Raw genomic sequence first — 25,924 nt, 5'->3', positions numbered from 1 at the left:
TGCTGTGTATAGCAGTGCTTTTACATTTTCATTGCTATATAGTATTCCACCATATGACTATAACACACTTCATTTATTCATTTAATGTTCCTGGACATTTTTGTTGTTTCTAGTTTTTTTTTTTTGCTTTTTGGTTTTTTACTGTGGCTAATGCTGCATTTGTTTCTACAAGAACATTACAACTCCAATTAGTTACTATATACTTCTTTTTCACTTTCTGGAAATAGTAACTTGCAGTGATTTAAGTCTGTATGTACTGTCTTGTAAAGTGTCTTATACGTGGAAGTGGAACCTTTATTTTATTAAGCTGCAAATAAATTTGAAACATCAATTTTCACTAGATTGGAACAGTTTTTACTGTTGATTTCCACTGACTCTTATCAGAGTGACAAGTTTTGACATGAGGCAGTGTGCACTAAAGGTACCCCAGCCAACATTTATCTTTTAAAAAACACAAGTGAGTTAAAATGATTTATTTAGAATTATTTTGTTGCCTTCTTAATGTAGTTGAGAATTTTCCTATAGTGTCATAAAATCAGTTGGAAATCACTAGTGTCCAGTAGTGGTGCTATTTTAAGGCTCACTGCTACTATTATGTTTGTTCAAAACCAACTAGAAAGCTCATTTGTGCGATAGTACAATCGGTGAGTCAAAATTGCAGTCTAAGTATATGCATGTGCTATCCATTTACCCAGAACTTATGCTTAGAATAATACAACACTTCAACATGTGAAAGAGAAAAGAAGACAGTAATGACACTATAAATAATATACAAAAATAGTTCAATGTGTACAAACTACCTAGAATGAATACAGTGTTCCTGGGTTCAGTGTTTCTGTTCCTCTTTTATAAATGTTTTCCTGTCCCCTGGTACAATGGGAGTGATGAAAACAAACTAACAAGCAGGCAAAACCAAGCTCATTCTGCTTGTGGAAGAAACACATGGACAAAGTCATGTGTTCCAAGGAGAAAACAAAATTTCTTTACATTCAGAATTTTGTGCTTTGGAGTAATGCAACAGCTGAGGCTGATTATGATAAAGCAGGAAATGAGAAAGATATAAAAACAATGTAAGCCTCATAACCCCGTTTTCAAAAGTGTCAGGCTGTTTCTTTCTGGAATTTGGAAAAGAAATTCTTTCACTCCAGTTAATTTATTCTTTGCCTCAAAGCTTAACAGTCTTCTCTTTTTGGAGATAATGACTATCTGAGCAGCTTCCAACTCATGAGTGTGTTTTGTTGTTGTAAACCCACCATCATAATGAAGAGTACATCCTTTCTAGTTTTCATAACATGGAATATGGAGAAAAACAATCTTAGTTCTAGTCTGCCGAGTCACTTGGCCTGTCAAATCAACACAGAAAATTAAGGCAGGTATTCACATGGTGTAATGAAAAGATGTGTTGTTTATTAAAAACAATTCTGAAAAAGTATCCCCCCAGTTATCTACTTTGTGATGGTGACCAGTTGATGAGCTTTTATATTTGAAAAACACAAATTTCCCCAAAGAGAAGATACAGTTGGTCAATTCTGACACTGATTTGTTTTTGAGCATAACCACATTACGTAACCTAATTATTCTGGGTCTGTTTTCTAATATAAAATTATATTGACCTGCGAGATTATATTGACCTGTGAGTTCTGATATGTATTTCTGATATATTTTCGTGTCAGGGAAACATGAGTAGTACCTGCTGGTGGAAGTTGGGTACGCTACCCCAGTTTTCACTAACGCCTTCCTGGCCCTTTTTCAGAGGTGCTTCAGTGAAACTCCTCTCTGCAGCTGAGTAACTGGAGATTCCTGATTGCCTGCACCTGCCAGGCCTGCCCCGGCACCCCCCCCCCCCACCTTTTACTGAGATGACCACTGCCTAGCTTGGGTAGTATAGATCCATTCTCTCTCTTTCCTTCTCCAAACTTATTTCCTCCCCTTTGGCTTTTCTACTAATTTTGAGAAGGAATCTAGTTTTATTCCTTTGGTGCAAATGTTTACTGACTACAGAGGCTGAATTAACTTGTGACAACTTCTATCTTTATTGAAAACAATTTAGGATAGGTAAAAATAGTATTTTTATAATTACACAGTAGCTTGCAAATATGTGCTTTTCCCCATTACTTTGCAGTGGTGGATATTTTTGATAAATACTATTCCTAAGCATTTTTCTCCCTGAGTTATTACCCAAGTTGTCCTAGTCCTCCTCCTCCTGTGCCTCAGTTGTGGCCATTCCCCAGGGCTCTGTGCTTGGCCTCTGCTCCTCCTTACAAGGACTTCTTCCTGCTCCAGTCCATCCGGCTACTTGGGCTTACGCATCACTCCCATGACAGCTCTGATCGCTCCCCCAGGGAGAGTTCACACTTCTCCTTCAATAAACATCTCTATCTGGGCAGCCTACTTGTCCTTTAAATACGACATTTGCAATAATTATCTTTTCATTAAAAATTTACTCCTGGCAGCTTTTTAGTATGTGGCACCACTGTTTTCCCAGATCCTCAACACAAACTGCTTAGTTTACACAGTCCATTCACCCACCATTTATTCACAAATTTAAAAAAAAAATTTTTTTTTGTTTTCAACTTTATTTTTTGTCAGTTTACATGCTTACATTTTAAAATAGTTTTAAAAATGGATTTATTTATTTTTTGAAGGGGGGAGGTAATTAGATTTGTTTATTTATTTACTTATTTTTTTTTAATGGAGGATTGAACCCAGGACCTCATGCATGCTAAGCACACACTCTACCACTGAGCCATACACTTCCCTCATCACAAATGTAATGACCACCTCCTGTACCAGGGGTACCACACGTCAAGGGCACGGAATGAAGGAGTGAGCAGCTGACTGCACTCCCTCTTTGTCCACCTCTTTCCTGTGCACTTGGAATTGAACAGATACATGATGTTCCGAAAGACTGTGAAGCCCTCTCTGTTTTTCTGTTAATTGATCTCTTTAGAGTGGCCTGTACATCCCCAAACTGACACTCCTGATCTCACAGGAGAAAACAGGCATATGGCATTGATTCTCTGTATTTTGTATATCCTAAATGACCCTTGGATCCAGTTCTGAAAGGCAGTTTATTCAATATTTCTGAAGACCTAAATTGTAAAGGAATAAGCTGAATTTTGTTTTCTTATTAATATAGTGTTAGTTCCCTCAATCTTAACCACTTCCCTTTTACAAGGAGCAAATAAATTACTAGGAATTGAGACCTTTATTACAATAGTTGAGGTTTGTTTCTTCAGCTAAATTGAACAAATGTTATTTTTGCTTTTTAAAGCCTTACTATATTCCCTAAAAATTCACCAATCAACTTCATTGCATTTTCCACATACTGCTCTAATCCAAAATAAAATCTAGTATGGTATTCTTTGCCCCATGTATATGTTTAGGAAATAAATATTATTTTAAACACATCATGAACAGCTACTAAGTCACAGCATACTTTAATTTATGGAAAAATGAAAGGAATTCACATAAGTATGAATTTTTATGTTAATGGTAATTTGCTTACAGTAAAATGCACAATTCTTAGGTGCATGCCACTCTGAATTCTGACAAATGTATACACTCATGTAGCTATCACCCAGATCAAGATAAAGAACATTTCCATCACCCCTGAGAATTCCCTTGTGCCGAGCCAATCACCCACCCCACTATGAGGCAAGCACAGGTCTGATTTTATTACCCCGGATTAATGTTATTTTTTCTTCAGCTTTATGGGAATGGACTCATGCAGTACATACTCTTTTGTGAATGGCTGCTTTTGTTTTTGCAAAACAAATCTCAATGTGTTTGCAATTTACCCATTTAGTTTTACGTATCATTTCATCCTTTTTTATTATGGTATAGTATGTCTTTGTGTGGGCATAATACCAATATGATTACTAAATTCTCTTCTTTTTTTGTACAGTTCTTCCCAAACTAAATGAAATACATCGAAATTAAGTATCTATCTCTAGGGAAAATTTAGCGAATTTTTATCCTGAAACTTATAGATGATTCTTTTGTGGTTAGGAAATTATCTCTTCTATTTCATAAATGGCTCTTGAATTTGCATAAAATATTTTCAGCTCTTTTTGGTTGGTTTATATATTACTACTACTAGTACTAGTTAACATCTAATGAATGATTAAGTACCAGGCTCTGTCAAATTCTGCATATGACTTACTCTTTAAATTTTTACCATAGCCCTATGGGGTGGTCAGCATTAGTTTAGAAATAGGTTTTGTAACTTGCCCAAGGCCACATAACTAGGAAGGGACAGAGCTGGGATTGAAACCCATGTGCCCTTCATCACTTAACCATACTCTTTAACACCATAATATTTATTAGAAAGGCCACATATAGGATTATTTTGGCTTGCTAAGCTTGATGCTTCAAATTTTGGATGTGTACTTGATAGTTCAAATGGACTCCCTACATCAGAACAGAAATTAGCTTGGGGTACCTGAGTCAGAACAGCACAGTCAGGCACTGTTTAAAAAAAAATCTGATTGCTTGTGCTTACTTTTAGTCAGCCCCACAGTTCTGTAGGTGGCCAGGAGCCTTGAGAAAATATTGCTTCTCTTGCTTATTAAATGGTCTTTACAAATGATGGATTGGGATTCCCAGTGAATCTTGTGCATAATTAAGTCTGACATTTATGGGGCATGCTGTGCCCAGTACTGTGAAAAGCATTTTATGTGTATTATCTCTGTTAATTCTCTCAGTAACTCTGCAAGATACCACTTTTTAGATATTGAAAGTCACATAAGTAGTAAGAGATAGATCTGAGCTTCAAACCCAGCTGTGCCTGAAAATAAAAGTCTATCCTTTAAAAAAATTTTTTTTCATTTTTCAGTTTTATTGGGTAGAATTGTTACATTTTGACTGCACATATACAATATATTGCATGTAAATACATATATACAATATACTGTACATATATTTAAAAATTTACATATATGTACTGTTCATTGTTTCTAAGAACAGTTTAGAGCTTTAGGTTTTTAAACGTGCATAGTTATCAAAGGAATAAAGCAACCACAAAATAAGAATCAATAGAATGCAGTAATCCAATCATAAAGGACAGTCAAATGTGCTTATGCATATTCAAGAAATCAATCATCTAAGTTATAAATAATAAGTAGTTCATTTGTGTCCTTGTTTTAAGATTCCACTTATAAGTGATATCATATGGGATTTTTCTAAACAGTCCATCCTTTTAAACATGGTGTTTTCTGGACTCTGTCTCAGCGGTACAGATCTACTTAGCAATGTAGATCAACTTGGCTCCTGATTCTTCAAGAGAGACATTGTTGTTCTGTTTAAAAATTTTCTTTCATCGAGATCAAGACATACGGGTTCTGTCTTTTTGTTTTTGTTCTTGTTTTTTTTTTTTTAAATGTACCAGGAATAAGATCCTCTAGATTTTCAATAAAATGTCCATTTCATGACTTGTAATTTTGGGAAGAGAGAAAGTGGTCCTAGGGGTGGAATCTAGGGATGTTTCACCATCTCTTTTTTCCTGGAAGTGTAGTGAAACTGACATTCTGGAAGGCCAAATGATGTATTGCCCACCCTTCATGAAGCTCTCCCTGAACACGTTGTGTACTGGCATCCATCACTGTTGCCATTTTGATGACTCCAATGACAAAGTAGATCTTCCATCTAGTACATCAACTTCTTCACTTCACTCACCTATTCATCTGTCCTATCCCAGCCATCCACATCCATGGGCACATTCTGTACCTTGCCATCTAGCATTGGTGCCAGTTCTGTAATCTGAATTGCGAGTATCCCATTCTGTGCTACCATCTCTTTTCACTCCAGCAGATTTGCTCTAGTACCATCACTCCTGAAACTTTTACTCCACTGGGACTGCCTAATTTTCATAGACCTCTTACTATTATTGTTCACCCCTAACCTCTATATACACCTGAGATTTCATGGTCTACTGACATCATCATTCCCTTGAAAATACCCTCAACTCCCTTGTCTGTCTTTTCTTCTGGCATATTCCCTTGGCAAATTCTCAGCTCTCATTGCTGGAGAAAATTACTCAGCTGGTTTCACTCTAAGTTCAAAATAAAATTCAGATACACACTCAACATTGCCTAGCAATCCTACCTTTTTTCTCTAGAAAATTTGCCTTTCCATCGATAAAATGACTGTTTTATACTTTTTTCTCCTCACTCTTCCACACCCAGCTTCTCTCAGCGCCTCATTCCCCACAGCTGATGACTTCATCCTCCAGTGAGAAAGTAAAAGCCTCAGAAGGAACTTGCTCATCATCCCACCAACAGATTTATAAGCTTGGCAGCCTCAGTACCCCTCTCTTGTTTTTCTTCTTGTTGATGGATAGAGTGTCCCTCTGGCTTTCAGAGTCCTATTCTCCCCTTTGTTCAGGGTCCCATCTTCTTGCCAACTGAATTCAATGGACCCCTTTCTCTCTTAAGTCATTTGCGTTTTGCGAGTGCTCTCCTCAAAGAGAGCTCTCCTGTTCCCTTGAAACACCATCTTCCTCCAGCTTTTTGACTCCACGCTCTCCTGTATTTCTTCCCTCTCATTAGAGACTCCCTCTCAGTCTCTTTTATGGACTTCTTCACTGTCTTATGTATAAAGATGTAGTTCCTGCCTAGATAACTGCAACTCATCTTTCAGGTTTCGAGCTTAAATGTCATTTCCTCAGAGGACTCTGAAGACCAGACTAGTGTACGTCATCAAGTCGTATGTTCTCATTGCACATTGTACTTTTCTTTCATAGCATGTATTATACATGAAAGTAAATTATTTTGTGTGTAATTATTTGTTCAATGTCTGTATCCTTTTCTGGATTGTCTGCAGTGCCCATCAGGTGCCCTACATGCTGGCGTAGAACTTGACATGTAGCAGATGCCTGATAAATATTTGTAGAATGAGTGAATTAATATATAAGTGACTCAAAATGTTCAACAAGTGTTAGTTTTCTTTTCCTTTCCTGTCTCATATTTAGAGAAGCATGGATATCCCAGGGTTGTAGAGTAAGAAAACACTATTTCTGTAGAAAGACAAGTTTATTGCATGATGGATATGGATGTATGTTTCAAATTTCTTAAGACATGCTCATGGACACCACTTACAGGCAGTTGAAAATATAGATCTAGGTCTTAGTCAAGAAGTCATAAAACTTTAAGGATCATAAAACTTTATTTTTTTACACCTGCTTTAAAATGTGTTATGGTCTGCTCCAGTGTGTCTTAAAATGGAGAGAAGGTGGACAAGTGGGCTTCCAGGGTCAAATAGAAAACATATAGTTCATTTGGTACAAATTAAAATTATTTAAACTCTGATCTGATTAGAAACAGTCAGTCTTGAAAGAGCAGTAGAAATCGTAACACAGATAGAATTGTATTTTCTTTTTCCCCACTACTTTTTGACAATAAGCCTTTTCTTTTCTTTTTTTTAAGTAGAGGTACTGGGGATTGAACCCAGGCTTGTACATGCTAAGCATGTGCTCTATCCCTGAGCTATATCCCTCCCCCTGACAATAAATCTTGAGTACAGATCTAAGATCTTTTCCTTAAAAAAAAAAAAAGCAGAAAAATATTCACTAGTAGATAGTAATATTCCGAAGTCATGGTTCATGAAAGGTTATAGCGGTTTTGGAATATGCCAAAGTTAATTATAGTCTTACAGCTCTGGAGGAGACCCAGGAGAAGTCAACTTCAAACAAAGGTCAGGGTTAGTTAGAAAGGCGTATCACACTTAAGCTTGAACTCAAACAAAGTGGCATTAAATAGTAAAGGTCCAGTGAGTATCAAATTTCATAATTGTGTCAGGTGCTTACAATTTTTAGATCTTGTAAAATCATATGACCCTTTAAAAAAAAAGACTATGTGTTTTCAAAAAATGAGCTGATTCTTATGAGTGAAAAACTGAATAAAGAAAGATGTGATTGCTTTCACCTCAGAATTATGTTTCTAAGATGCCTCCGCGTTGTGACAGCGGGGCTGTTAGTGGCTCAGTCACGGTGGGGCAGCTGTGGTGAACTGCAGACCAGCCTCTGTGGAGCACTGGGCAGGCTAAGTTAACAGACTCTTACCTGTTCTAGGGTGGTAAACTCATCTTCATACTCGGATAATAAACAATTTTCAGTTTCATTAGCAGGGAAGCAGGAGACCATTGATTCTGGAAGTGTAGCTGAGACACCCCAGCTAGAGGACATGATGGAGAGCTGCCCAAGACAGTTTCCTGGTGCTCCGTGCACCGTGGATGCTTGTGGGATGTGGCACCGATGCTGTTCTGCAATTCAGAGAGTTACATTTAATTTTTGAATTCAAGGGGAATGAATTGCTTATGTTAAAACCTTCCCGACCTTTGAAGAACTCTTTGCCACTTCTTAATTTATTTTGTTGCAGCCAGCTCCTCTAACTTCTTCGTATTTTTTCCTTAGATAAGTACACCGAGGCAGTTGCTTCACAAGTTTTTCTTCTCAGCAGTGGAATGCAAGCAAATCAATATTTAATGGTCTTTGTGCAAAGCTTAGTAGAAGAATAGATTTTACTTTGCTACTATAGGGGGAAAATAGACCTTGTGCCATTAGGAAGCTGGGAGAGGAAGACTCTTGGAAAAATTATTAGTGAATTAAAGTCAATATGATGATGCTGCTACTGGCCCAATAAAAAGTCTGAGAAATCAACTATTGGTCATAAATAAAAATAAGCAATTGCAGTCTGATTTAGAGTGGCTGGTGCCAAAAAAAATGTAGTCAATAATGCATGCAGTGTATCCCTCTATGTTTTTCTTTTTTTAACCATTTCCCAGTTCTTGGGTTTGGGGGAATATATATGTAGCTGTGAGTAGAAATAATTTAGAAGAGGGATAAACCTCCAGATCTGTTGATGAATACCCTCAGATATGAATATGTTTGAGTTGAATTAGTGGAAATAAGTGAAAGGAAGTTCTGTATTTGAGCCTTGTGGATGTAAAATTTCATTCCTTCTTATTACTCTGTTATTTTATTGAGCTACTAGTTACTTCAACTAGACAGATATTTGCTTATAGCAAGAGCTAGGGATTGGAGCATAGAAAATGCCTCATATAATAGCATGGCATTGCTACCTCTGAGGCCAGCAGGAAAAACAGGTGCATTCAGGAGGAACAAAATTAGCCCCAAGAGTATAATTGCTTAGGTCATTAGCTACTAGGAAGGAGTTTAGCTAATACATCTAGTTGTACATATAGTTGTGGAAATACCTACTTGAAATCTTCCTAAATTATTATACGATTTTTTTTTGAAAAAAATCTCTGCCTGGAAAGTTTTGTGGAATCCATTTTTTTATGCTTCAAGCAAAATTATATGGTAACAACATCACATTAGACTTAATCCAGTGACAGCTGGTGTATTTTTGCCAATAATTTTTTATTAGCATATGTGCAAGTTTCTGAAGAATTACAAATATGTAGATCATTTATCTACACGCATTATTTCTAATGAGTAGATATCTATTTTTAAATAGACAGAAAGCAGAAGACTATTATCTATGTATGCGTAAGGATAATTTTTAAATCAAAGACCATGGCATTTATTTTTTTCAGAAGTAGCCTCATCTCAAGAATACCTCTCTTTTAAAAATGTGTAACATTTTGGTACAAAATGAAACAACTGTACAATAGAACTAGATAGCTTTCCATTCCATTTTACTCTTTTTTTTTTAATGAAGGGGAGGTAATTGGGTTTATTTATTTATATTTGGAGGAGGTACTGGGGATCGAGCCCAGGATGTCTTGAGTGCTAAGCATGCACTCTACCGCTTGAGATATACCATCCCCCCTATTCCATTTTAAGTGGGAATATAAATGTTTTGCTAATAAGAAAGTATTTTTCTAGGCGTCTTCTTCAAAATAGCAACCAGCACTGATACCGCTTACAGTTTGTTGGGCTGAGATTGTTTTTCCACAGAAATTGTGTTAAAAATTATCTGCAGAACAAGGAAATGGCTTTGTGTAGCACTGAGAAAATTCTCACGTCTTTCTCGGGTAAGAACAACAGCACTGGCCGCTTTGCTTTGAAGATCAGCTCCTGTTCCCTGTAGAGAGGCTTATTTCTAGAACTGAAAGCTGGTAGTGAAGGTGCTACTCTCCTTGGGGCTACTGCTTTAAAGCATGTCATCTCTAAGTTCAACTTGGAGATACTTGTTTTGATGAGAAGACACAATGTCAAATGGTCAACAAAAGCTTCTGCCTTTTCCTGGTCTCCATGCTAACATAAACACTTCTTAATAAAAAAATTTTTTGTTGGCTTCTTTTCTGTGATTCATGTGTTCTTTTTTCCTTTTTCTGTGTCCAAGTAGAAGAAACACATGCCATTTCATTTTAAATGAAGCTTTCTATTTTAAAGAAATCTTTACACAAAATAAAATGCTTTCTAAGGTAATTGTGTATTATCTTCTATTTTAATATTGACTTCAATGACTAGCAGTTTACCATGGTTATGATGTAGATATGATGTATATTTCTCAGCTAAGTAATCTATAAGCAATATAGTAATCCAGTCTCCAAGATGTTAAATGATTTATCCTACACATGAAACATTTTGAGAGAACTGGAACCTTTATTACATACACCTGTATTATATTACATAGAAAATATGTTCTGGTCACTATTCACCAGAAATTTAAAATGCATGGAACTTCTCATTTTAAAATATGTATGGGGTGGGTATAGCTCAGTGGTAGAGCATGTGCTTAGCATGGACGAGGTCCTGGGTTCCATCCCCAGTACCTCCTCCATTAAAAAAAAAAGTTAAAAAAAAACCTTTTTAAACATAACATTGTAAATCAATTATAATTTAAAAAAAAATAATAGGAGCAAAAGAAGAATAAAAAATAAAATACGTATATAGTAATTTCTTCCCATAAGTATAAAAATACCAGTGGGTTAAATAGCAATTATTCTGCTCTAGTCGGTGCTCATGAGAATCACTATGTTGTACCCCTGAAACTAATGTAATGTAAATAATTTATACTTCAATTAAAAATTAAAAAATGAAAAACTAAAAAAAAAAAAATATAAAAAAAGAGATCACTTCTCTCTTCTTAAGAACTTCAGTAAGTTCACTGGGTTATAATAATACCTGCTTTTCTCACTGAGTTGCTTTTCGATCCAGAAACTAATGTTTGGGGGAATGCTGTGTAATCTGGAAAATGTATACAAATGCACGTGGTCCTGCACGGGGGTAAACCAGTCACCTGAGCATAAGCCTATGCTGCCTCTCAGTAGGCATTGATTCTACTGCCATAAGCACTAAGCATGTCTCTTTTAGGATTCAGGGGCCATGCTCTCCTCATGCTTGGTGGAGAACAATCTTTCCTTAGGATTTGGGTGGTACGCTGGAGGCCAGGCACTTATGAGCATATTGACACTGAATAAGAGGCTCTGTAGAAAGAATAAATGTGAATGTTGTTTCAGGAGAAAGAGATCAAACACATAGAATTCCTAGGAGCCTCCTTGCTACCAAATTTGGCTTTAATCTTACCACAAAATGTGCATAAACAATTCTTTTGTTTACATTAGCTAATATTGAAATTTTGCTTATAATAGATAAAATGTTCTATTTTTTAGAACGCTGCAAATGTAAACCTATTAGAGCTACACAGAAGACCTATTTCCGAAACAATTACAACTATGGTAAGGATAACTTCACCATTGACCTATAAACTGCTGGGCTAAGAAAGAGGTGTGTGTTTGTGTGTGTGTTTGTGTGTTGTGTGTGTGTGTGTGTGTGTGTAAATGAATACAGCAATTGAAAAATAAGGCTTAAAAACAAATTAACAAGGACAAATTTTAAAAGCATAGTCTCCCTGTTCCAAATAATTAACATGTCTCATATGGGCACAATTCTTAACAAATGCTTAATTTTTTGAAGCGTATCAGACAGCACTGCTGGCATCTTAGAACCACGCAATTAAGTACACAGGAGATACGTTTCAAAACAGAGGGGAGGGACTCCTCTCTCTGACAGGCTGAGGAGGCTTTGGAGCTGCAGTGGGTCATCAGTTGTGTTTTACTGGGGTGAACGGTAAGTGGGGTGAACAGAGGAGCACATCAATGCATAAGAGATTGCTAAAAGAATCAAACTTGATTTCTTCAAGTAGTTTGTCGCATGGAAAACATTTACAGAGTTGGAAAGTAACACAGAATTTGTTAGTGTTCCATTAAGGAAATGTTTTGTTATCTAGCTTGACCTAGATACACGGCATTCTGATAAACAAAATATTAATTGAAGAGCTACCAACCCAAACATAGCTGACAGACTTAACTGGGGAGGAAAAAGCCTGCTGTCTCTGGGCCGGGTACTGTGTTAGGTGGTTTCCACACACTATCTTATGTAATTTTTTCAACTGCTCTGTGAGATGTATTATTGTCCTTATTTTATTATTGAATTTAAGTTTGTCCTTCCTTTATTATTCAGAAGTTTTTCTCAATGGAATTAATTTTTATTTTCTATTATTTATTTTTAATCATCTTTAGAAGAAGCTAGTTTCTCTTGGCCAATGGTAGACATACTTTCCAAGCTTGAAATGTTATGTTTACCTAAGAAGTCAGATGCTTGGCTGCTCATCTGAGGACCCCCTCCTCTACAATTGATGTGAAAAAATCATAAAGAAAGGGAAGTCTAATTTTTAGATTAGCTTTGTGAGATTGAAAAATGCTCTATGAACTTTTAAATACAGTTATAATTTTAAAAAGCATAGTAAAAATTTTGTACTGGGGAATTTTAGTTCAGTTTGTATTGATTTTACCCATTATCAATTTTTACTTTATCCAACTTTCTTAGTGCTGCAATGGTTAGTGCTGCTATTTTTGTAAAAAGATAAAATACTGGTGGTTCCAAGTCATGGAAAGACAAAATCTTCCACAAAGTAGCTGAGTGACTATTTTAACAGGAAATGGGACAGAGATCACTATCAATGGAAAAAGATAATTTCTTTCTCATAGCCAAATAATACTCAGATTACCTATAGTTTAAGGATTTTCACTCGTCTGAGGCTTACTTAGAGATTCTTTGGCTAAGGCAGGCTCTGAAATGATGATACAGAGGCAAAAGCTCTGAAAAGAAAATACCTTATAATTCTAAAATATGTTGATTTTTATTTCTTAAATATCTGCATGTGTCTACTGAGAAAACAAAGTGGGGATGGGAGCTACTGATAATTCAGATAAATCCTCTGCTTCATTCAGATTAATTCAGTTAAAAGCTCTTGGAGCTTTAACAAAATTACTTGAATAATAAAGTAAGTCTTGTAGAGAGATATTTATTTTGGAGTAGGTACATGTGCTAAAAATTTCTAATGAAAATAGTAGACACATTGGGTAAATAAATCATTAGTTTGAGAACATTTGCACAGTTCACTGATCTCTAATAGTTGATGAAGGCTATGAAGCACATTCACAGAAGCCAGGACACCAAAACATCTCTGCTAGTCGGGCTGTGAATCTATCATCTGATCCTCCCAAATGACATTTCAAAAAGGGCAACCTTATCTTTTGTTAAAATAAAATAGAACCCTAATAGAAAGGGACTCCTTCACTCACAAATCAAACCAAACAGGGATAGCTGGGCAGTTATATTTTGTTTGCTATAAATTCTCATACTTGAGACACCTAATTCTCTGAAGATTGAAATACCTATGAAGCAGAAATGAGGTTTTGTCCTAAAGTTTTTAGGATTAGTAGCTTAATTTGTATGTGTGTTGTACTGGTGGAATGTTATTGAATAACTTTCTGTATGGAATTGGGGCATTGATGGGGGAAATGGTTGATTAACTGGACTTAGATTTCGTGGATTGCTTTTTCCTTTGTAGTCCAAAACCCCTAAAATATGTGGGAAGGGACTCAGATGAAAGTGGTCTGCAGATACGTGCCTAAGAGGCTTTCAAAAAGTACACTCATGTGGACATGTTGTGTTTTCCTCTCTATAACGTCCGTGGATGTTGAACTAGAGCAATGAGGGTGCCTGGGTGAAAGCCATTGACTTCTTCCTAATTGATATTTTTGCTTCTTAGGCTTTTTCAAACTCCCCCTTAAAAAAAAAATCTCGCTCATTTACCAGAAGTAGGAATCTAAAGAATTTGGCTCTTCCAAAGGAGAGAAATACAGAAAAGCAACAGAGCTGTACTTTCTATATTCTCAGTCAAATACTTTGATTTTGCAACTGAACTGATTACTTTTAAGGCAATTTGTCTTCATATTGAGAAGTAAAGGCAAGTCTTATAAGTTGGGTGCCAGTATATCCACTGAGAGAAGTAGATTAATACAATTGACAAGTTAGACCATATTCCATAGCACGTGAGTGGGGTCAGTGTTTATTTTAAAAGAAAATGCAGTATATATAAAGGAGAGTATAAAAAATTTACTGAAATAAAGGAAGAAAGGAGCTGATGTCTGACCAGTGAGATCAGAGGAGGCAGGTGGAAAGATTGCAGAACCAGCTTGGGCACACTGTGGAGCAGGACTACTTTATGACACCAAAGAAAACCCTAACTCTTTAGAAAAGTATTAATAGACCTGATAGAAGAATGCTGACGAGGAAACAAAGCATTTTAAAGTGCTAGGTCTTTACATATAGTGAAGTTAATATAGTTTAAATTCCTGTTGGCAACAACTGAAGCTGTACACGTACATCCAAATATACACATACATCTGTACACATCCGAAGCGAAATTCTGGAGGAAAATTACACCCAGATCCACTCAACCCTTGATGATCTAAATGGTTTCTCACAATGAAATATGTGCACACACACGTGCATATACACACACAAATATAAATGTACATGCAGATTCTAAGGTGATCAGGGCTGAACCTTAAAGGGGCAGGCGTGTTGTGTAGTGTGTCACTCACTACTGTCAAAGGCAGAAATATCTGGCTGACTTTTTCCCTGCACTCACTGAGCATCAAGTGGATATGAACTGACTAGAAAGAAGTCTCCTTGTCTTTTCTGAATGGGACGCCTACTGTGTGTGATGTTACCATCCCAGCTTTATTCTCTTTTATCCAGTCATTCGGGCTAAAGTTAAAGAAGTAAAGAGCAAGTGCCATGACGTGACTGCGGTAGTGGAGGTGAAGGAGATTTTAAAGGCTTCTCTGGTGAACATTCCAAGGGACACTGTTAACCTTTACACCAGCTCTGGCTGCCTGTGTCCTCCGCTTAACGTTAATGAGGAGTATATCATCATGGGCTATGAAGACGAGGAACGCTCCAGGTAATTCACTCCTTAAGGACTCAGAGCAATTTCTATGCCTGTCCTAGCCTTACTGCCTGTCTCTGGAGAGCTTACTCTGGGGTTCTTACTTTGGGATCTGCCTCCCTTCTGGGGGACTAAAGATAGCTTTTAGTTGGATCCTTCAATTTCATATATTGGATAGAAAAGAGTATGTGTGAAATTTGTAGGTGTGCGTTTTTTGGGGAGAGGGGTCATGACCTCATTTGTTCTTAAAGGGGTCTGTAACTCCCAAATTGTTAAGAACTGCTGTTCTAAAACTTGGCTGTCCTATTCTAGTATAAACAGTAAGTCTTTCTTGGCACCAATTGCTTGTGTTTTTCAATAATGTGTTTTAATTTTTCAACAATGATTGCTTCTTTAAAAAATACAGATTACTGTTGGTGGAAGGTTCTATCGCTGAGAAATGGAAGGATCGACTTGGTAAAAAAGTTAAGGTAAGCCTCAATTTTAAATTCAGAGTGATACATAGAAACGTAGAAAAGCACCCATTTGTCATTTAAACAAAATAGCTGCCCTCAAATACATAAGAAATGTTAAAACTTGATATATCTATATTCAGTAGTCCAAGAACTGAGTTTGTCTCTAACGTCTGTTTCATTTAAGAAGCAAATTCTCTATATCAGAGTGTATCAGAGATCTAACTACAGCTGCCAGGCTTCTGACAATGGGAAGTCTAGCTGTAGTTAATCTAGTCCTGGTCTGGTGACTCCATATTATTATTAGGGCTCCAGACTCCTTCCAGCTTATGGCTTTGCCATTTTTAAGGGTATTGCCTCCATCTTCATGTTCAGCCGGAGGTCACAGGATGGCTACCCTACCTCCATGTCACGCCTACATCGCAGGGTAAAAGGAAAAGGAGGTTACAAAGGGATTTCCAAGTGCCCCATCTAACAACTTTTACTTAGGATTCATGGGTCTCATGTCCATCTCTAGCTGCAAGAGAAGCTGAAAAATTTAGCTTTTTTAGGTGAGTGTATTGCTTCCTTGAAAAACTGCAGTTCTGTGAGTCAGAGGAGGGGGGAATAAAGCACAGGTGGAAAACTGCCAGGATTGTCCCAGTGCATAAACACCAATTCCTATGTACTGGGTGCAGCCACGTTCATTTGTGTAGATAAGATCTGACCAAATTAGGTCCTTCGAGCTGTACTGTAGCTTTATTTTTAAGCCAATGACTCTGAGATTCTGTAAGTGATGCATTTTTTAAAAATCACAATAAATCACCTTGTAGAAAATTCCATTTACGCTTACTATACTAAGCAAATCTGTTTCAACTGAAGGGATGTAGGGGCAGTATGCACAGAGGGGCAAAGAATCAAAAAGTGTATGTGTGTGTGTGTGTGTGTTTATGTGTGTGTTGGACAGGAAGCGGGGGGAGGGGAAAGTGGGAATTGTACCAAACATAATACATCCTCTTCCTTCTGTGAGTTTGAAGGCTTGGGAAACATTTACAGGGTAAGTTAAACACCCCTGGGCAGTTTATCTTATACATCTGGCACTTGACACAGCGGACACATTTCAGTTAAAGTGACCTACAAAAATACAGAGGGCATTATTTTGCAGAGAGAAAATACCCTCCAGTAATCTCTTTTTTCTTTAGTATTTTGTCAAAAGTGAGCTGTATTTCAAGTTCAGACTCAGGAGAATTCTCTATTTGTGTATCTTTTCAGTTTGTTTGGTGTTTATTAAAAAGTATGTTGGAATCTCTTGCTGTCCTTTTAATTCAGTTTTCTGCTTGCTAATGCATAACAGGAATTTGTCCTAAATTCCTGTACCAGTTGGAAGAGCTTTCAACATCCTTGCTGCAAAGCATGTAACACAGCTTGCTGCTTCTCATTTGGTACTGAAACAATTATCATCATGTAAAGACCCAGGACTCCTGGCTTGTCTTGTTTCTTCAGAAGGCAGACATATTTTCTATTACTTTCTACGGGGAACTCACAGTTATTATTGTAAAAATCATCTATAGTCTTAGTCTGGATTTAAACACGCTGAAGGAAAGAAATAACTTGAACATTTTTTAATTCATATGCAGAACTCAGGGTTAAAGTCTGTGGGTGGGCAGCCTGTTTTGGCTCTATAGAGATCCTTACTTTAGCTTTCCAGTCAATTTTGAGGATGTAAAACAGAGTTATATGGAGCACTGTTGTTTGTTTCCTCCTTTTAATGAGTTGCCCTTTCAACTGATTTTTTGTTCTCAGGGACAGATCAAGAATTAAATTAAGACCCTTTTTATAGTTTTGCCATGCAAACTGTTTCTTTTTTTAACCAAAGTGTTGGTCATAGCAGGTTGTTCAGATTACGATATTTGGCCTGCCTTGGGGAGTTGAGAATCAGACTATTTTTTCAAATATGAAAACCAGTAAGATATGATATGGAGTAAAAGGGTGCTAAAATGAAGAATTATTTCAGCAATTAAAAATTGAAAATTTGTTATGTACTAAGAATTGTGTACCTTTTTCATCTGTTCACCTTCAGAACAATAAACAGTCTTTATAACTTTCTAATGTGTAAATGATAAGGTCTAGTAAGTTCCAGAAACTTTGCATGGTAACTGATGGAGTTAGAACTTGAACTTGGGCCATATCTGACATTAACTCCTCACTGCTCAAAGTGTCTTCCCTGGACCTGCAACGTTGGCATCACCTGGGAACTTGTTAAGTATGAAAATCTTGGGCCCCATCGCAGCCCACTGAATGATGCTCTGCAGATTTAACAAGATATCCAGGTTATTTCTATATTCATTAAAATTTAAAAAGTACTTACTCTTATTTCTACCTATAGTACCCATAATATAGCCTCCTTTTAGTTTGTTGTATTACATGTAAACAAAATTGAAATTGTTAAAATGAAATATTAGGAAACTTGATTATAGTTATTAAAAAATTGGTAATGTCTGCTTTGCAAAACTTAGAATGAGGGCAGAACTTTGTTCTGTTTTGCTGCACTTGGCATATATTAACTTAGAAAAATATTGTAAGGGACCCTATCCCCTCCCCTCATTTTTTAAAAATTTCTGCCTAATCATTTTATTTTATTTTGCTTATATATTTTTTAATTGAAGTATAGTCAGTTAACAATGTTGTCATCCCCTCCCCCCATTTTCATTTTTTTCACTGCTCAAATCACATAGTTATAAAAGGCTGTGCTCTTATGTGTCATTAAGAGAGGAAGATAAAAAGTTGCCCTTCCTTCAAATTCTCTCTGTAAATCTTCCACTTGATCACCCATGAAGTGGCAGACTTGTATGCGTAACCTCAGGAAATACCCACAGATATTGACACATATTTGTGTCACCATCTACCGACATGGAGATTTTAAGCTTACGATTTGATTTGAAAGCATTACTGATATATTATTACAAGTGGCCAACTTTGTGCTTTTTAAAATCAAAGAATTACGTTCATATAGCATCGCTCTCATTGTTAACCTGGTATAGAGATTTTACACATTTGGAAAAGTAGTAAAATGCTCTCAAGATCTGATTTTACAATCTTGCTCAGTTGTTAGAACAGTACAAGTGATGACTCTGGTGACATGTGCTTGTGACCAGTTTCTGTTTTACATTTCACAGCGCTGGGATATGAAGCTCCGTCATCTTGGACTGAATAAAAGTGATTCCAGCCATAGTGATTCCACTCAGAGTCAGAAATCTGGCAGGAACTCTAACCCCCGGCAAGCACGCAACTAAATCCTGAAATGCAGAAAATCCTCCGTGGACTTCCTATTAAGACTTGCATTGCTGGACTAGCAAAGAAAAATTGCACTATTGCACGTCATATTCTATTTTTTACCACAAAAATCAGGTGGTAACTGATGTTACTTCTGTTTTATCTTTTGTTTTTTGCTTTTCACCTTCCCCCCACCCCTATCCCCCCTTTTTTTGTGGTCTGGGTGCAGATTCTTAAATATATTATATGTATTCTATTTCACTAATCTTTGCAATAATAATAAATTAAATATGTTGATTCCAGGGCCTCTTTGCTAGAGTAAATGTTAATTTACAGTTCTGCACCCAGACTGGAAACACAGTATTGGATGCAAAGAGAGATTTCTGGTGTACCCAGAAAGCTAGATACTCTGTAAAGCATACTTTGCTGATTTAATTACAACCTCATTTTTGCATGCCTTTTGGGCATTCTCCTTACGCTTAGAAAGTTCTAAATGTTTATAAAGGTAAAATGGCAGTTTGAAATCAAATGCCACCCAGGCAAAGCAATCAAGCACCAGGAAGCATTTAAGAGGAAATGACACACAAGATGAATTATTTGTGAGATTGGCAGGAAGCAAAACAAATAGTGTTAGGAGCTGGGGAAAGAGCATTTTGCCTGATGGAATAGCACAGCAAACCAGTAGCTGCTGGGGTGTTAACAGCAGCATTTTTGTTTGTTTGTTTTTGGCAATACATTCGATTTGTTTGTGAATATATTAATCAGCCTTAGGTATGTGAATTATAACTAGACATCTGCTGTTATCAGGATAGCTCTGTTTAATTTGCTTCCTTTTAGATAAACCCATTGGTGTAAGTCTTTTTTTTTTTCCTCTTTCCTTCTTTTAAAATAAATTTCACTTGCTGCATTGACCAGGAAAAGAAAGTGTGTGTGCATGGGCACCAGGGGGGTTATTTTTAAAAGCTATATAGCTCCATAAAATGCTGTAGTTGCAGGATGGTAAAATGTGCAAGGCTCTGTGAGAGTGTGTGTGTGTTAGTGTGTGTGTGTCCATACACTCACACCCAAGCTGAACTGAATTACAGGCCTGGGCACTGGCCTGCACCTTATTATTTGGATTTGTGCCGCTTAACGTTCAGTAAAATATGCCTAAATAAAAGGAATTATGGTTGTCAGGAGAGAGGTGATTCTGACTTTTGAAACAAATACACATTCCCCTTACCTAGGCTACAGTGGGGTCCTCAGGCCCTGGGGAACAACAATGCTCTTCCTTCCTTCCTCCAGCAGGGTTTTGGAGAGCCAGTGCCCATCACTTGAAAGTCTCATTCTCTTACATTTACACGTTTGATATTAGTAGAACCAAATTTCTGAGCTGTGGTGTGCTGAAAAGCAAAGCAAAGTGGTGCAGTTTCCCTCTATAAGGACCAACATGCAAGAATGAAATTCATTCCTGAACAGAAGTTTCCTAAAAGGGTAAATAACAATTCATCTAAATTCCCTCTTTTGGAAGTAAGAGAACACCCCTGCCTTCTGACTGACCCCCAAACCCCAACGATCAGTTCCTACAATCCCACAGAGAGTTCTCACCTTCGCCTCCATCAGGACCACGTGGCCTGTGAGCTGCCGCATGGCTCCTTCCAGGTATTTTCACGTTTCACCGTCTGCCCCTGGGGGCTTATTCTCAGGTGGCTTAGACGGGCATCTCTTTCTAGATGCTGCTGTCGTAGCCTCAGAAGGGGAGGGTGGGTGTCACGGGCAGGAGTGAAGTCTCACAATGGAACAGCCGTGCCTCCGTACCTCTCATTCTGACGCTTAGGCCTCGACTTGAGCTTCAAGGACTGAGGACTGGGTAGCCCTTCCTGTTTTTCTCATGCCCTTTTCACGTTAACGATGAGAAGAAGGGCAAGAACTGGCTGCAGGAGATTTAAAGGAACTGGTTTCTCAAATCTACAAAATGTCACAAACTCTTCCAAACCAGAGAGGAGTTTTTAGTGACAAAATATTCTGATGTACAGTGGGAACCACAGACATCTCCAGATCCTGTCGCTTTCTTTTTTTCGGGGGGGGGGATAGTTTTTGTGTAGAGATTTGACACAATTGATGTTCAATACATATATATACATGATACTTATAAGCCAAAGAGTCCCCAGTCTTCAGATTCAGCAGTGGGTTTTTTCCCACCTTTCATTTTGCTCATGAGTGTGAGGTTCTGTCAGTTAAAGTTTCTAAAGGTATAAGGTCCATGAATAAGTTACATTTGCTTTTACAGTTTGGTAGTTGCAGTATCTCCATTAGTAAATTATGTATAGGCCTCTTTCACAGGGATATGACTTTTTATCATAATGGTCACGTTTCTAATCAGACTGCAAAATCGTTTCTCCTCTGTAGTTGCCGTGATACGAACACATCTAGTTAATGCCCCTCAACAGGCTTTTCGGACAGGAATTAACTTTCAAAGCCGCTAAAATTTTAATATATTTGTATCCTTGTCAGTGACCTTGAGATCTACAAAATTAAAGTTTCTTTGGAAAATCTTGGTCACCTTCAGGATTTTAATTTTCCTAGCCAGATAACAACAAAATGTTAGGCGCGTGCTGAGTAAACTAGCAAAAACTAAAATGACAGCAAACTTGGATTCTCTTCATGGATATGTGAGTATTTTCCGGTGTCACATACAGAGTGTAATCCGATTCGGTGCCCTGTGTTGCAGTGAGCATTTGGGGGTGGGGTGGGCCAAATCCGTGTCATTCCACATCTGTTACATATTAGGAAGGCAAATACAAAAATTAGAATCACTATGAGTAAATAGCACTGCTTATTGTCTTCCACGAGAAATTATTTTCTATTATCCTTCAACAAGTAAAGTGACTGAAAAATCAAGTATTTTAAGATTGGTGTTTATTTAGACTGAATTTTAGTATGTTAATAATACAAGTTGTTAACGTGTGTAGATATGAGGTAAAGTAAAGATTTCTAATACTGTTACTGAAATCCCACCAATTGAATCTTAAAATATGGTTGCCAGCTGTATTTTTTGGAGGGGGAAAGCAATTGGGTTTATTTATTTATTTACATTTTTAGAGGATTGAACCCAGGACCTTGTACGTGCTACACATGCGCTCTACCACTTGAGCTACCACCTCCCCCCGCAACATGGTTGCCAGCTGTATTAATATTAACAAAAAACAGTAGAGTTATACCTTTGATAATGGTCTCTTTGGGGTAATACGTCTACCAGTGGCTAGAGCTCTATACAAAACACATGTTTTACCTCATGTCATCCTTGAAAGTCTGTGAAGTAGGAATTGTTATTTCCATTTTACAGATGAAGAAATCAAGAATTTAGAACTTCAGAGTTATATAAGTAGGAGAGCTGGGCCTCAGACCATCTTCTTACTCCCCACGTTACATGTTTTTCACCACTGCAATTCCTGATAAAAAGATAAATGCATTCTGCCACTGTAGACGCCCACTGCTATCAGCCTGGCGCTACAGCTGCCCACACTCCTTTTTCCTTAGCGATATTAAATCATTCAAATGGCCCCCTTATCACATCTGGGAAAGAGCTCTGGAGTTAAGGCACCTGTATTCAAATTCTCACTTTGCAACTTACTGGCTGCTTCGCCTACTCTCCAACTTGAAAGATCAGGTGAGCTGAGCGGAGCAGAGCCTGGTGAGCAGTGCCTGGAGCATGGGAGCTGCTTAGTTAAGTCTCAGAGTTTTTCCACCTTTATTCTTGAACCATTTCTGTGGGGTACACTGTTCTCAAACAGGTCTCTTGTGAGTGCTTGTCAACCCGAGAAGAAAACGTGGCTTTCCAATAGATCCTACTCCTTGCCCCATTCTCTCTCCTCCATCTTTAAGATGCCAGACTCAAAAAATCCCCTCAGCTCATCCACAAGTTGAATGATTGAAATGATTTTCCTTTTCCTCCTGTAGGAAGCGAGGCAGATGTGCTTAGAAAGTAACATGATCAGGAGACTAGATAAATACGTATTCAGGTTTAAAAAAGATAAGATTCTGTACATAGTCCTCAATTCTACAAATACTTCTATCACTGATACAAATTTGTTTCAGATATGATTTATTTTGGAAATAAATTAATCCCCAGTTGCTTTTAAATATGGGAAATGGTAAACCTCTACTATAGAAAGCTTAATATCTTTTTAAAGTTTTTTTTTGTTGAGGGGGAGGTTTATTTATTTATTTATTTTAGAGGAGGTGCTGGGGATTGAACTCAGGATCTCATGCATACTAAGCTGTGCTCTGCCACCTGAGCTATACCCTTCCCCCCAAAGCTTAATATCTTTATGCTAATTAACTCTATGGAGATGTCAGCTTCCAGATTAAGTCACTTAATCTTTCAACTTTCAAGTGGAATGGGATTTACTATTATCCATTACAAGTAATAAGCAAAGCAGGTAAGACAACTTTCTCTTCATGTGACTGTAAAAGTTTGGTTCGCCAAAAAGGTTATTATTGTTCATGGTTTAGGCGAGCAAGGAGAGATGTCTTACAAAGCTGTGTGCTCTTGGTATGAGCTGAATTTTGTCCGAGTCGCTTCTTGGTGTTTTTCATTTCCTAGGGAGTTCCAGAAGTACTAAAATTATATTGAGACAAAGTGTTTATGTTTCAAAAGTGCAGGCTCTGCATTCCAGGCTGCACACTGAGGGTTCTCAGAACAGAGGCAGCTTTTACTGAAACTTGGAAATAAGGGTAACTCATAACGGCTGGGACTAGTACACACTGGAAAAATAGAAGACAACCTAAAAGCCAGGTGACAAAGGGCACAATCTAACCCAGGGGTTGACAAACTTTTCTGTAAAGGGTTGCATAGTAAACACTTAAGGCTTTGTGGGTCATCCAGTCTCTGTTGCAAGCTCTGCTGCTGAGGCTCAAGAGCAAACACTGACAATACACACATGAGTAAGCATGGTGGTGTTCCAATAAAACTTTATTTACAGACACAGGAGGCAGGCTGGGTTTAGCCCTTGTGCCGTCGTTTGCCTAATTTTGTGGGTCTGCTCAAATGCTCCCTGACTAGTTTGAGTTATTTTCTCATTTGTTGGACTTAATTAAATAGGTGGTTTTGGTAGCATAGAGAAACTAACTACCAAGGAAAGTTCGATTTGGGGCTCAATAGGACTTTGCCTAAAATGTTACCATTAGAAAGTCAATTTCTGGGTTGAACATTATTCTCTTCAGAAATCTGCTTAAAATGCAAGGGCTTAGGAAATGTACCAAGTCAGCATCTCTATAGTGTTAATTAGTAGCTCGAGGCCCTAGAAGCTGCATGAGAGTACCCGGGCGCCTGGAGTAAAGAAAAGGGGACTGAAAGAGGAGGGCCCTGAAAGAGAGGCGTTTGTCTCGCCCTCTAAACAATCTTCATGGGGTCCATTTGACCACCCAATAATATTTTGTTGTTGTTGTTGCTCCTGCAAAGGCACATTCTTTAGGAATAAAATCCTGCATGAATGAGTGCTCAGATATCCAGACAGAGTGCCACTTCGTTCACTGCACACCCATTCAACAAACACCTACTTTGTTGCAAGGCTCAGCACTAGAAAATGAAGGTAAGAAGTGGAAGAGGATAATCCAGCAGGAAAATCCACTTACAATACAAGATGGTAGGATCTACAAAGAAGCAAGAACAAAGGGTAATTCTTAAAAATCCTGCAAACCCCCGGGCTCACTTCTCTCTTGCCCTCCCCTCCATTCATTCCAGTTTGGTGTATTGAAATATGTTCCTAGCACTAGTTATTCCCTATTTTTAAAGCTGACAAGCATGAAAAACTATAAATATGGTTGATAGTTGTCGTTTGTAAAAACCTTGTTTACTCTTTGCTATTTCCTTAACATTTTCATTTAAGCTGCTAAAACTGGAAAAAGATACTAGGAAGTGTTGCTCAGGCACTAAAACCCCCCTGTGTGTTTAACCCGTTCACCATAAGCTTGATTTACAATGGCTTTCCTTGCTTGATGAATCCCACATGCCCCATAATTTAAACATCTTAATGTGCCTCTCACTGGAGGGCCTTTTTATTTGAATGTAAATTGATTCTGAAGCTGCTCCCAGTCAGGAGTTTGTGCTTGATATACTGTAGCTGAGAGTGGAATACGGTCACGCTAAGGATGAATCGGCAAGGTATAGATGGAGGTTCAAGGGCCGCCATAATTAACCCAGCTCGGGTTAATTCAACCATTAATCTACACTCCAGCTGACTGTGTAACCTGTCACGAATAAATGAACGGCATAGATCCCAAGCCACTCAACAAATGAAATGCAGTTTGTTCACATAAATACAGCAGGACCTCGAGTTCATTTCTGGATTTGTGCAGCTGATTCTTTTTGGAAGATTTTGAGAGATTTTCAGCGGAAGTCAGGCAAGATTTTTGTAGTATTCTAAACCCAAAAACAACGCCACTCACTCTTGTTAGTTCAGGTAAAACCAAACTTAAACCATGTAAGAGAGTGGCTTATCTATCATCTCTCCCATTCAGAAAGCGTACCCTGCAAGTCATTTAATAATTCCCATTGGTAGATAATTCTAAGGTATAATAATTATTCCTGCTATTGGCAGTTTACACTATAGGTTTTAGAACAAGAAAATATCAAGTTACATGAACTATTCAGCTACAATTATAAAAGTTATGCTTTTTTTCCCCCAAGTACTTGTTCAACACTTTTAAATAGCCAAGTTGGAAAGGATTTCAGACTTAGGTTGAATATCATCTCAGTAAGTCAGAAAAACTTCAGGTTCTGCTTTTCTCCTTCAAGCTCAGGAAGGTGTCTGTGAGCTCCAAACACACCTAGGTCCAGGTGTTAGCTCTCCTTCGTGACAAACTCCAGGACCTTTCCCTGATACCCTTCTCAGAGCCACAGCCTGGGGACTGGGGAAATGCCTTGCAGGCATGAGGACAGGCTGACAGAAACGTGAATACAACGGGCACTAGGTGCACAAACATATCCAGAGAGAAGAGGCTCGAGCCCGGGAAGAGCCCAGGGCTCCA

The 25,924-nt window shown here is 37.7% G+C and overlaps 1 protein-coding gene across 2 annotated transcripts in view; it reads left to right on the top strand.

Moving 5' to 3' along the window:
* The window catches only part of FRZB (frizzled related protein), a 31,986-nt gene extending 12,162 nt beyond the window's left edge, over positions 1–19,824 (top strand). For both annotated transcript variants that reach the window (XM_010960006.2, XM_045520419.2), the window contains exons 4-7: positions 11,581–11,646; positions 15,020–15,224; positions 15,616–15,679; positions 18,817–19,824. In XM_010960006.2, the coding sequence (XP_010958308.1) occupies positions 11,581–11,646; positions 15,020–15,224; positions 15,616–15,679; positions 18,817–18,933 (452 nt within the window). In that variant the 3' untranslated portion in view covers positions 18,934–19,824. The remainder of the gene's footprint in view (positions 1–11,580; positions 11,647–15,019; positions 15,225–15,615; positions 15,680–18,816) is intronic.
* Positions 19,825–25,924: the final 6,100 nt, after the last annotated feature.

This window comes from Camelus bactrianus, chromosome 5, assembly GCF_048773025.1.
Source record: "Camelus bactrianus isolate YW-2024 breed Bactrian camel chromosome 5, ASM4877302v1, whole genome shotgun sequence".
In the NCBI taxonomy this organism is placed as follows: Eukaryota; Metazoa; Chordata; class Mammalia; order Artiodactyla; family Camelidae; genus Camelus; species Camelus bactrianus.
This window is presented reverse-complemented; position numbering and strand designations above follow the sequence as displayed.